The 13,659-nt window shown below is 39.8% G+C and overlaps 1 protein-coding gene across 3 annotated transcripts; it reads left to right on the top strand.

Moving 5' to 3' along the window:
• The first annotated feature begins 839 nt into the window (after positions 1–839).
• fndc7a (fibronectin type III domain containing 7a) lies at positions 840–10,907 on the top strand. Of its 3 annotated transcripts, XM_044133902.1 has the most exons (15): positions 1,576–1,647; positions 1,754–1,936; positions 2,115–2,133; positions 2,257–2,514; positions 3,881–4,141; positions 4,586–4,843; positions 5,465–5,716; positions 5,864–6,118; positions 6,224–6,481; positions 6,847–7,104; positions 7,241–7,495; positions 7,671–7,934; positions 8,977–9,006; positions 9,377–9,413; positions 10,146–10,907. In XM_044133902.1, the coding sequence occupies exons 4-14, from the start codon at positions 2,295–2,297 to the stop codon at positions 9,406–9,408; spliced, it is 2,343 nt and encodes a 780-aa protein (XP_043989837.1). In that variant the 5' UTR covers positions 1,576–1,647; positions 1,754–1,936; positions 2,115–2,133; positions 2,257–2,294; the 3' UTR covers positions 9,409–9,413; positions 10,146–10,907. The 3 variants fall into 3 exon arrangements, with proteins under 3 accessions (XP_043989839.1, XP_043989836.1, XP_043989837.1); XM_044133904.1 differs by lacking the exons at positions 1,576–1,647; positions 1,754–1,936 and adding an exon at positions 840–895; XM_044133901.1 differs by lacking the exon at positions 1,754–1,936 and having other exon boundaries at positions 932–1,647.
• The last annotated feature ends 2,752 nt before the right edge of the window (positions 10,908–13,659 follow it).

Raw genomic sequence — 13,659 nt, 5'->3', positions numbered from 1 at the left:
TTAGCACACACTGTTAGCTAACACTAGCACACGGACTAACATTAACATGATTGGCTACAGGCTTACTACAACCTAAAGTTAAGCATATATAATTCTAGCTAAAAATACCTACCACCATCTGCTGTGCTAATAGTAACAAATTATATGCTAAGCAATACTAATGTTTGTTCAAACCAAATTTAATCAAATCAAATATGGCCTAAATAAACACAGGAAAGTAACTCAAATTAAGATTTAATTGCTTACACTTTACCTGAAAACATAAACTCCCCGCCTGCAAAACCATCAAATCTGGATTGAACCCCCAAAGACTGTTCTAGATAGCCAAAAACACAAAACTGATGACAAAAGGCTGTCTCACTTTACCCCAAAACAAAACAAAAACTTTTTAGATGGTGGGTGTCTCATAATGTCTGGTTTAAACGTTAAATGACATTCTGGAAACAGAACATCACAACAACAGTCAAACATAGTCAGTGATAGTCTGGGTTGCCTTGCTGCTCCCAAGTCTGAATGACTTGTTTTTAATGGAACTATAAAATCTTTAACACAAAATACTGAAGAACGTCAGCAATGTTTCAGTTCATAAACACGCTACAGTTACACAGTAGGAAAATTATCCAAAACATACCAATAATTCAACCTCTGATAATCTCAAAAAATAACAGATCTTGCTTCTTCTCGCTGTTAAATTTTATAGACAATACCTTTTCACAGTAGAATCAATTTTGACAAAGCAATTTGATGAGTCTTCTACATGTAACCTTTTTTTTTCTCAGTGTTTTTCAGAGCCGGTCCTATGGGATTCCCTCACCCAGTTCACTGAACACACATTCATTACAGATACTCATCTTCTTATGGGAATATTTCTGGACAAAAGCACAGAGGATTAAGAGTTCTGTAACATTTTCTTTTCCTATTAAGGTTTTCTACTATGAAGTAGACACGCTGTACATAATCTCAATGTGTTTAAATGTCCATCTCCTTTTGAACTAACATGTTTACATTTATTGGTTAAATAAAAGCAAGATTGTAAACAGATCAACAGCCTAAAGAAAAACCTTTAATTACTCAGAATCAGGAACCAAGTGAGAGAACCGGAGGTATCAAAATGTTGCTAAGAAGATCATTTTAGTTTCCTTCCAGACACATAAGCAGCGTATATGGGTCATCCCTTGTCTAAGCTTATCTCTTCATTCAATGGACCTAAATGTTTCTTTGGAGGAAACAAAAGATTCACAGCTAATATGCAGGATCCGGTTGCCAGGCGTGTTTTTCTAAAAAAACAAACAAAAAAGAACAGGTACAAAACTCTTGAATACCTTGTAATATATGCGTCATTATCAACGTCCTCATCTAACAAAGGCAAAGCCCCATCTCTGTCTCTGATAGGTCACTTTAACATGCCCTGAGGGGTGGAGTTACAACCTTTGGGCTTTTTGGTATTTGCTGAAACAATAAAGCACCTGTCGTCTCATCTGAGAGGGAGGAAAAAAAATAACGTTGAATTTAAGCCTGAGTCACTGCCCTGAAGTCACTCTGAGAAACAGCATCACGCATCTCTGCTTCAGGCACGAAAACACAGACAGCATGGGGACGTTGCGCTTGCAAAGGATCAAACTTTTTCTTTTATTGACCTTTACAGGGGTAAGTGCTGACTTTTATCGTTGCTATCATTGGACCTACAACAAAACTAGAACAAGGATAACACACCACATTATCTTTGAAAAGCACTGTTTACGTTTGTTGGTAGGATATTTACATTATTAACTGTGAAGGAGATGGATATTTGAAGCACATGAACACAGGTCCTTTTGAATGTCCATGCTTTCAACAAGTGCGTGCAGCAGGTCCATCCTTAGCTCAATAGGGAAATTCATTCCGACCTGAAAGAAATACCTGCACTGAGAAGGCCTGAAATCTGTGTTGAGTGAAGGTAATGTGCAGCCTGCCGCTTCTCATGCTCCCAGAATATGATCCAGGGCATAATAGGCTCCAGGATATAGTGTGGAATACCAACAGCTTGCTGCTCCTGGAATTATGCCCTGCCATTAATCATCAAGATATCAAGATCTTTGTTTCACTCATTAAACCGCCTATTTTGCCCTTTTCAGGTATGCACCGCTCAAAATGGTGAGTTATCTTCATATTCATTTGGCACAAGAATGTACCTGCAGCATGTTTGAAAAACTCAAATCTGCACGCCAGTAACATAAATAAATGTTTTCTTTCTCTTCATCTCCTTTTTCCCCCCAGACATCACTCTGTCAGTATTTACGGTGACATCAAAGAGCATGACGGTGCAGTGGAGCGTCCACTCCGGTGCCAGCTCCTACAAGATCACAGCGACCCCCAAGAACTCTCCCGCGAGGCCGGTCTTCGCCCAATTCAGCGGCAACACGGTGATGGGCTCGGTGAACTCGCTGTCACCGAACACAGTGTACACCATGCAGCTGGAGGCCATGGACAATGCGCTCAATGTCCTCAGCAGCGCAGAGACGGTGGAGACAACAGGTCAGTGGATACCAAACACAGTGAGACGGGAAAGAGAGGAAGATTCAGGCCCAAAGGAACTCCAAAAGTCTTACATTTTATGAGATCCAACACATTTGTGTGAAGCGACGGGCTTTGAAAATGTTTAGTTGTGCTTTAAATGTCTAGTTTAGGATCACATGTCTATTTCTCATATGGGAAAGTGCATTATCGCAAAAATGTTTCCCTTTATTCCTTGAGGAAATATTTCATTTCTGTAGGACATCTGGAAAAACATCATGACTTTTTTGTCATAAAGTCTTTGAGATATTTCTGACATAAATCTTAAATTAAAACAAAAAGAAAGAAGACTCTTGTTCCATCCATGATTTCTTCCTTGTAACAATGTTTCCTTTAATGATGCCAGATCTGTAAAGAAAATAAATTTGTGGTTTGATTACATGGGTCAAATCCTCTGCCTGATACTGCCTGATGACAGTGGTAAATAGATTTTGGTGGAGACAGTAATGCTGTCTAATGCCGTGGTCCCCATGCCCCGGGCCGCGTTGATAAGAAGTTTGGGGACCACTGGTCTAAAGCATCATCTTCCTCAATGGAAAAACAAAGCAGGTCATTATTGGAGGAAATATCAATACGGAGAGATATCCAATTCAGATTCTAAAACCAGGCGGTCGAATGTGTCCACTTTTGGAGTCTAAACTCTATCCTACAAGACGTCGATGCTCGCCCCGACAGAACAGGAGTGCTTTAGAAACTACCTCCGGAATTAGGAGGAGAAGAGGATCGAATGGCCTGCCTCTGGCCTCTGGTCTTGACCTCAACACCAGGCGGTTATGGTTGTGTAAAAGGTTTTCCTCAAGCTACCAAGTCACCTGCTGATAAAATGAAGAAATTGAAAAAACAAGGCATATTGGTAGTTTAACAACCATCAAGTGCAATACAAAATAAGCTGTCTGGCATCAGCAGAGTGGATTTCACATACTCAACTCAACTAGGTACTCAACCCACAAATACATTCTCCTGACGAACTTGGCATAATTTATAAGGAAATCAACTTTCAAACAATATAAAATTTAATGCCTAGAAGCACTGTTACTTTTTTCTGCTAAGTTCAGATCTTCTTGATAACAAGATATTCTTACAAGTACATGATTGAAATTTCATGAAAGAAATATTTAGATATGCAGTTCATCACAGATTATCCTTTTTTCACATTCTGTGAAGTGAATGAAGCACCCAAAATGAAAAATATTGGAAATAAAAAAGCCTATGTGTATCTCTAAAGAAACTTTGCTTTGTTATCTACTGTTAAAGAGTTCATTGTTATACACATGTGTTTGATGTGTTTCAGTATTTTTCAATTTCACTCTTGTCATTTAACCCTCAGCTCCCGACGTCCCGAGCATTGACCAGGCCTACTCCAAAAACAGCGACAGCATCACTGTTGAGTTTGCAGGAGTTTCGGGGGCAACCAGCTACATCCTGAGGGCAGAGTCAACGACGGGGGATTTCTTCTTTGAGACCCCAGCCGCACAGTCCCCGGGCACGGTGGTGGGGCTCCAGCCCTACAACGACTACATTCTGAGCGTCATGTCTGTCAACTCCGGAGGAAGGAGCCAGCCTTCATACCCCATCAATGCCAGGACAGGTAGGATTAAATACCTCTATAGTCTCTCATGTGTAACATGTTATGAGTTTATGCAAGATTGTATAATCAGCGTACAGTATGATGCATGAAATGCAGCCCTTCTGTTGTTCCACCCAAACAATAAGTTGTTCTATCATTTTCCTGGCAATAAGGGCTTGTTATTTCACTGCCCATTGTCACTGATTTTATGCTTGTGGTAAAAGCAACAAGGTGGAAACTTTATCCATTCTTTTATACTGTAGTATTTTCATTCCTTGTAAGAAGACACCATGGGAAATAGGTTGCAACCCTTTATGAATAGTAAATGAATGTAATATGATCACAAATATTTTTTTTAATATTTCACAGCAAAAAGGCAAATAGAGATAAAGTAAGGAAATTTGAGCATTTATTTATTTCTTCTTTTTTGTTCTGCTTTTTGTTCCCTCCTTGGATGATTTGTAGTTGTCGTTGCCCCCAAGTTGAACACGTCCTCCCCCACCAATGACTCCATCCTTGTGACCTGGCCCCCGGTGGAGCACGCAACCCTCTACACACTGATTATGATCAGAGAAGGCTCCAGCACCCGCCTCATACTTAACACCACTGACACCACGATGACGTTTGACAAACTCGAACCAGGAATTTCCTACTGTATCAAGGGCATGGCTTGGGACGCTGAGGGTCGGACCGGTGATGACCTCACTGTCTGCCAGATCACCCGTAAGCTGCACTTTTTTCCCCACGTTTTGTTTGGTCGCAATCACAAGCTTCGACACGTTTGTTATAATTTTATGTGACAGACCAACTGAAAAAGGATTTACTCAATAGCACCCGTTTGTATTCAGCCTCCTTTACTGTGACACTCTTGAATAAAACGGAGCGCTGTGCTCAGAGGTGTGTCTTAATGAGCAAAAAAAACATCAGAACATCAGAAAACATAGCAAACATGAGACATGATTCTGGAAAAGTTTAAATCATAAAGCGATAATCCATCCCTCTTTGAACATGTTAACATTTTCAACATGACACCTTTCATTTGTGCACTCCACAAACCCAAAGCAGTACACTTTGCAGTTTCCCACAATTCAGAGAAAGAAAATTTGTTAAAACTGACTGTAAGGTAGAGGTTCGCCTTCCCCCAGCACAGTGACACCAAATATACAGCTCGAACTGCTATGATATGATTTAGATCAAAACATATTCATGCGTTCTAAACACGTTTTAATCAGGTGGACTAAGTGTACGGCTCTTTGGACTGTAGAGGTTGCAGAGCCATAACCTAATCTCTACCACCTGGATGTAAAAACTCTGACAACCTTCTATTTATTTGTTTTTCTCCAGGTCCTCCGAGCCCAGATGTAACCCAAGTCCAGCTGACTCCGGGTCGATCTCTTGGAATCGCTGTTTACTGGATGACGGTGCAGGGGGCTACCAGCTACTTGGTCCTGGCCTCAAATGGCCAATACTGTAACACGAGTGACAGTTACTGCTTCATCTCACCTCAGGAGTGTGGTCAGAACCGCTCTGTCTCCGTTACAGCCTTCAATGATGCTGGACCCAGTAGCCCCTCACAATCAGTCGGCTACATTACATGTGAGTTCATCACACATGCCCATGTTCTTGTACAAAAAAAAAAAAGAGGGTATCATTGATTTTTTTTGTTTAAAAGTCAATAAGGAAGGCTTCCTATAACCAAGGCTTCTTGTTTAATGCTAAGTTGTTGTTCTGTGCCGTTGACAGACCCATGTCCCCCAGAGAACATCTGGGTGGAGGAGCCCACTGCCGGGAACTGCTCGGTGGTGTGGGAGCAGGTGCCCCTGGTGGAGTACTACGTGGCTTTCATAAAGAGGGATGATGGGACAGAGAAGTCCTGCAACACCACAAAGACCACCTGCCAGTTCTTCTGCATGTGTGGCTACACGTATCTCACCAGCGTGTTCCCCTACAACCAGGCCGGCACCAGCCTCTTCGCAGATGTCCGCAACTACACAACCAGTGAGAATGTAGTTTACTTTAGCAATGTAGGCTCCACCTACGTGCACATACATTAATTGTCGTTTCTCTGCATTTCTTCTTTTCTCCCTGTCTCCTCCTTCCCAGTACCTTGTTGTCCAGAGGATGTAACTGTGAAGCTGGTGTCCACAGAGACACTCGAGATCATGTGGTCCCCAGTCAAGGGGGCCGAGTTGTACGAGACCACAGCAGCTCAGACCAACGATGTCCTGCACTGCAACGACACGTCGCCAGTGTGTGCTCTCTCAGACCTGACGTGCAATTCCCTCTACTCTGTGACTGTGACCCCCTGCAGCGAGTTACGAGGGTGCAACTACACTTGCAGACCATACAGACAGGAGACAGGTACAGATGGGTCACAATAAAAACTATTAGAGGCAGTCAAATGAGGAGAGGTAAATCATAGTGGATTGTGGAAGCGTTTACACCCCAAAAAAGTTTCTTGACGTGAACCACCTCACACTTTTTAGATATTTATTTAATAAAATATATATTTTGCAGCTACTCTTTGCTTGGATAAAATCTCAATAAAGTGGTTTGAAAGCACCAAAGTATGATCCTGCATACTTTGCACACACATAAAGGGGAAGCCAGTGAATTTTTTAATATGGAAACATGAAATTGAACAATAAAATTGTTTAAATTCAAACTTACAGTAATCAAATATATTCTTCTAAAGCCTCTCTTTTCTCCTGGCCGTTTTGCTGCAGCTCCTTGTGCTCCAGAGATCCTGAATATGATACAGACCACCAACTCCACATACAAAGTCCTGATATCCACCCCAAACTCCCCCAATACAAACTACACCATCAGTGCTACTGGACGCTACGACAGATACACCTGCCAGTCGAGAAATAACTCCTGTGAACTCGCGCAGCTGCCCTGTGGCACAATCTACGAAGTCACAGCTGTGGCCTCCACAGCAGTCGGAAGAAGTCTGCCTGGATACAGCAAAACTCTGGAAACAGGTACAACAGTGTCTTTTGGCTACAAGATTTACGTCCTCTTAAAAGCGGTTAGGTCATCTACTTTCCTTACAAATCCAGCTCCACAATGTGAGAAATATCCCAGCATAAATACTTGATGTCTGTTTTTCTGCCTGAGGTCCTTGCTGCCCATCGACTGTAGACGTCACCCAGGTTACCCAGGCTATGACCAACCTGACCTGGTTGCCTGGAACCGGCGCCGGCTCCTACATAGCCACCCTGACGTCCCCACGCGGGGAAGCCAAATGTCACACTCTGGACACTCACTGCCTGATGGGCTGCATCACTTGTGGCACCAACTACAGCGTCCAACTGGACGCCATCAGCAGCACGGGACAGAAGTCTCAGTGCCAATATCGAGGATTCTCATCCAGTGAGAACGAATACACACACACACACACACACACCTACACACACACACACACGCACACACACACACACACACACACACATTTCTGACATTTACCCTGTGGAGAGACATGACAGACAAAATAACTAATAATCAATCAGTACAAACAATGACAAGACACTCATTTCCTTTCTTTTAGGTGCGTGTTGTCCAACAGGCGTCAAGCTGTATCGCCGCACCAACAATTCGCTCAGGGTGTACTGGCGTTCTTCAAACCCTCAGGCTTATAACCATACAGTAGAGCTTTACGGCACTGGGGCCAACTACACCTGCTTTGCTGCTGCAGGCAGCATGTACTGCGACATCCAGGAGGGAACCTGCGGGGACGTCTACACGGTAGTCGTAGCACCAGTGGGAAAGTCCGGGGCAAAAGTGACCTTCTGCCTACCCAGGACGTATTCAGGTGGGTCATCTGTAGTCTCTGAAAACCTTTCATACACTCATCACGGCATGAATGCTGTTTTAATCAAACAGAAGCACTGAAGTGTAATTTTTTGCTCAGGGTGGATTGATTATTCTAAAAGCAACTTCAGTGACTTTCAAAAATAAGAACTGAATGCACAAGTTTGAATTTATTAGGGAGTTTTTTTAGGTAAACAGAATCAAATATACATACTGTATCTGGTGGCGTATTTCACCACGCTTCTTATCTTCCATCTTGAGCTGTACTCAGCACATGGTTGATTCAAAACTTGTTTCTCTGTGAGAGATCATGTTGGTGAAACAACATCTTCGGTACAAGAAGGTCTGGATCCCGGCAGTTCCTGGGTTGTTCCTGAACATCCTACTTTCATTTTATCTTAGGGTGACTGTCTGGGAAGGTTTGTTAAGACTTGGACATGATTGGGTCCAAGTCTATGGGGAGAGTAGATGAAGGTTGTTGACTCAATTCCAGCTTCCTCATGTAGCATGTTCATGTGAAACCTGGACTCAAACGTTAAGTGCTTTGAACAGTCAGTATGACTAGAAAACCGCTATGTCAGTTCAGTCCATGAACAAAAAGTCTTTGGTTTCTCTACAAATTGTTAAGAGACCAAATATTAGTATCTGTGATTAATTTTACATTCTATTTTGACCCTGTCTGAATTTGAGAAGTCCATAATTAATTTGAACTTGTGCACCCAATGATAATTTATTCAAGCTGATGATTTTCTGATCAGTTCACTCAAGAAATAAGTCTTTAAATTGACCATTGAAGACCACAAAAGTAAAATCAATCAATTAATCAATCAAATTTTATTTGTATAGCACATTTCAGCAGCGAGGCATTTCAAGGTGCTTTACATCATATCAAACACAGAAACACAATGCAACATAGAATCAACACTCAAAATGACTTTCATTCACATGATGAGTGTATGTAAACTTCTGGTTTGGACTGTGTGTGAACAATTTGAATCATTCAAGATGCTGACTACAAATGGTTTTTTTTACTATTTTCTCAGTTCTCTGTCCAGGAAGTAATGCTGGAATGGGTGAGTATAATTTGTCAGAATGTTGGATGTAGAACCAAATGAAATATTTGCTTTCTTTACAACCTTTCAGTGAAAATGTTTCTTTCCCTGGAAACTAAGCATGATGCTAAATCCTTAGCTCTGCTGGAGTCCAGAATAAATATTGAAATCTGAAGTAAACGTAAATATGCATCTCTATAAAGATCTCTTGTCATATATTTTCATTTCAGCATTCACCCCAAAACTAAACAAAATGCTTCCTTAATTGGAGCCTCACATTTACTGCAAACATGAAGCATTTGCATATTAGATTGTAATGATATCGTGATGATAAACTGAGCTTTTAAAAAAACAAAGCCCGTCCTGAACTGTCATTTTTGTTTTTCTCCAGTTATCTCGCGAAGAAGACGAAGTGTAAAGTAGCGGTGGTGAGTTTATTGCTCGACTCCATGGTGCTTACACACCACATTCCTGACAAAACCACACAGATTACAGCAACTCGAGATGATGAATATGCAAAAAAAATAAAATAAATGTCTGGATGCCATTTTACTGGATCCTTGGGACACAGTTGAAATATCACAAGAAGCCATAAACCAGCTTTGCAAGAACAAGAAAACAATAGCAAGGAACAGTTTTTACCTCTGGGATTTGTTTGATGACTATTCTTGAAACATGATAATTGAAGGGGACATGTAGGAACAGGACATTGGTACCTTTTTGTGTACTTAGTGATTGCTGGTTCACTTCAAATCAGCAGTCATATAGTTAAAACTTTGACAGTTAAAATTGGAAAATGACCCCAAACACACATCCAAACGGGTTTAAAGAAGGATGGAAAGCATTAGGAAGGGATTTCCCTAAAGCATGTATTGGAGGTCCAATTTGCTTGAGCCAGTTGGTATAAACTTGACTATGTGTGGTTTAGAAAATTCTTTTAAAAGATTCAAACCTGTTCATGATTTATGCTTAAATTTTTCTTTCATAATTACTCCATCCTGGAAAAAAATAACATCTTCAATTAGTCAATAAAAGCCCCACATTAATTTAGGATTCAAGCCCATCGTGGATGTATGTGAGCCTCTGATGAAGGATGCAAATAATTATCAACAAAACAACATTTTATCAAGTTGTCTGTTCTGTCTCTCTTTCTCCCACAGGGAGGATCGTCTACCATCATTACAATGTGGACAAAAAGCTTTGTTTACACTAGTGAGGATTGAAAAGATTCATAAAGAATATTACGGCTTGTTTAAAATCTCAGAGAAATTGTTTATAAGATAAAAATCCATATAGAAATAATTAACTATAAGTACAATTACACCAAAGCCATACAACACAAAATGTCTGATAGCTTTGGGGGAAAAATCAACTGTGAAATTGTTTTTTGAAAATTCCTTTTTTATTATAGTTTTGGTGATTTAGAAGAAATGGCCACTTATGTAACCTTTACACATTGGAGCTGTAATGTTTCACAAAATAAAAAAATTAATAAATAACTGAGACATGTAATTATGTGAAGTAAAAAAAATTTTTTAAATCCCAAACTGGAAAGAATAAGACTGCCCCAACTCATACAGAAGTATTAAGTGCTTCTTTCTACTGTTATTCTAACAATTTGATTGAATTCATCATTTATGTAATGACTAAAACACAAATAAAATGATAAGCTAGGACCTCTCCAAGTAGAAGGCCTCCACACGGTTGCATATCACGTTACTCCTAGTTGGTTGGTTTCCTGAACGCGAAACTGGGACAGATGACATCAATCCCATCCGCTCGGAGTCATGCGTGCACAGTCGTGTGGATGATACATCTGATCAAATTCCTGGAGACAGAGTCAGTGTTAACTTTGCTTTCACTGAATGTTTGTGCTTGTTTGACAGATGAAAACAATAAAGTACATTTTTTGCATCCAAAAACCAAAGTCTATGAATCTCTTTGTTTGGCTTTCAGAAGATTTTTGCTGCATCAGGATTTATATTAGATTATATTTTCAGGATTTGAGTTTGAGCACAAAAAATTCAGGTCTCTAAATGGCTGTTAAGGCTGTATCACTGACAAACTCCACTTTTTTATTTCTTCATGCTTAGCATCATTGCTTTTGCTGTACATCGTTTTCACACCTGTTCAATCAAATGAGTCAAAAACCTTTGAGTAATCAAACAGAAAGTATTGAAAAGTTATTTCTGGCCAGGACTTTTTAATACTTCAGTAGACTCACGTTAAAAACTCCTGGAAAGGTGACATTGATCCCATGCTTTGTGGTATTTGTCAGCATGTCCTGACCAATCACATTTCATAATTCTCGGACTACACACAAGACAAAATGTTCTGTCCCAAACATGCATCAAGAACACAAGGTCTTTTATTGCATGTATGGAAAGAGCATAATGCATCGTTTTTAAAATATATATTTTTCCCTTTTCAAAATACTCAACCAATGAAAATGCATTTTTCTCATGCATGTTTTTAATATGAGATCCGGAGTAACCTGTTTGTCTTCAGAATTTACATAAGCAGTTCAGCTCACCTGTATGTAGTGAAATCTCAGTATAAATCCAGTTGTTCTGTGAAGGCCTCAGAGGACAAACAGCATCATGAAGACCAAGGAACACAGCAGATCTAGGTCAGAGATGAAGATGGATATTTATTGTCTCTTAGGCCAAATATTTTTTACTTTTATTTGAAGTGCAAACATCACATATTTTACATCTTGTTTGCATGCTGTATGTGCGTCAAAGTCACGTGAAATCTTCACACATATTTGGTTCAGGAGGCGCCATAGTTGGTGAGATGTTAGCTTGGTAAAACTAGCCCTTGTTCCACGTTTCGCTTCTAAGACAGAGGGTCTGGACCCTTAGCTACTGAGAAATTATTAATTCCTGGAGGCAAGGACTTTGTTGAGGTTTTAAACTTTAGAAATTGCTAACGTTTGCCCAGCGCGTGTAAGGCGTCAATTGAACGCTATGACGCTCACCGGAAATTGCGTGCGCTACATAAAACCATCTTCCATTTCCAAGAGAAAATGAGGTAGCTGTCGATGTTAATTGAATATTTTAAAGCATGGCCAACACGGACTGAATGTCTGTGTTCACTTTCTCCTGTGCTATTGCTAAAACTACAGACAGACTAAACAGTGTAGAACATCAAGGTAATCGTTCACAGCTTCTCCTTCTGTTCGCTGACTGGCCTTGTTAAATTTTACCAGAAGAAATCCAAATGAATGGAAGAAAGCCCGACAGTCCATGAAGCCAGATTTGAGCTAAATTATGCATTTTTGGATTCTGACTCTGAAGGCTTTTCAGGACTCCAGGCAAACTATTTTATTTATTTTTTTTATCATATTGCGCGATTCTGCTCTTTTAACAGAATTATTTTTGCCATCATGACATGGCTTTTAGCAATCTCAAATAGAAATCTAATATTTATCAAGACCTTGAAAGTAATTTCTTGCATTTTATTGGAAATCTGACTCCTACCAAAACATAAAATTTGACTTTTTGGATTTCTTGTTCGATCATCTTCCACACTACAGCTCATGGATTTATTTACTTCCCTCTAAATGTTTTTTCTGTGTAAATGTGTATATCTGTGCGCTCGTACTGTTGGGTTTCTAGTAAGAGATACTCGTTGCCAACTGAAAACAATAAATTGTCTGAATTTACCAAACATATTGAATAATGTTTGGTTTCAAATTTCATGCAGACAAAGGCAGCCTGGATTTATTACAGCTAGAAAATTTGGATCCCTAAAAACATGCAGCTATCAGCTGATGGGTAGAGGCGTGGACCTATTGTCAGCTAAACTCTGAGACACGCAGCAAACTATCACATTTATTTATATAACAGCTAAAACAGAATACAGTGAAAGTAAAAATGAGAATCTGTTGTGAAGAGTACAACCCTGAAGCCATGCGTTTGCTGGTTTTTATTACGATGTGTTTGTTTCATTTTAGGTCATCATAAAAATTGTCTTTGGGACGATATCTTTGAATTATTCTGTGTATCTTCTGCCTCCTTGTTGCAAATGCTATTCTGCTATTTTATATAATAGCTTTAGGTTTTGTGTGTTAAAAAATGATGATCATCATGAGGATTTCGAATTAATTAATTGTAATACATGAACATTTAATGCCTAAATAAGCTCATTCCACAGCATTTTAATTTGATTTAAGTCCAAACGTTGACAAACAGATAGCAGGATTCTCTGGTTAAGAACAGAATTTATGACTCCATGAATTACGGCAAGTTGATCAGCAACCAACAACCATTCAACCATTTATATCCAAGGGAAATTTAGACAGACCAACCTGACAGTCATGGTTTTTATTGTTGTAGGCTACAGTTAAAGAACCGTTCTAGGAATCACCAAGACAAATCTTTGTGTTTGTCTTGTTCACCACTGAAACTTCCCCATGGATGCCTCTTGACTACAGCACTTTAGATGTTGCTCAGGGGTTTAGTTATTATCTCCTGCGTAAAACATTAATGTGCTCTTGGAGTGACATACAGTCGTGTTCAATAAGTTAATATTTTATTTCCAGTGAGGCTTATTTGTCAGATTAAAAGTACCTTTTGAAAATAACTACCTTTAAGCAGGTGTTAACCCACATCAGGCAAAGTCATGACTAAGTTACTGTGTTTATTACAGAAAAAAAGGTCAGATTACTGC

Source organism: Gambusia affinis, linkage group LG12, assembly GCF_019740435.1.
Source record: "Gambusia affinis linkage group LG12, SWU_Gaff_1.0, whole genome shotgun sequence".
NCBI classification, from domain to species: domain Eukaryota; kingdom Metazoa; phylum Chordata; class Actinopteri; order Cyprinodontiformes; family Poeciliidae; genus Gambusia; species Gambusia affinis.
The sequence above is the reverse complement of the archived record's forward strand: the minus strand, read 5'-3'. Positions and strand labels throughout refer to the sequence as shown.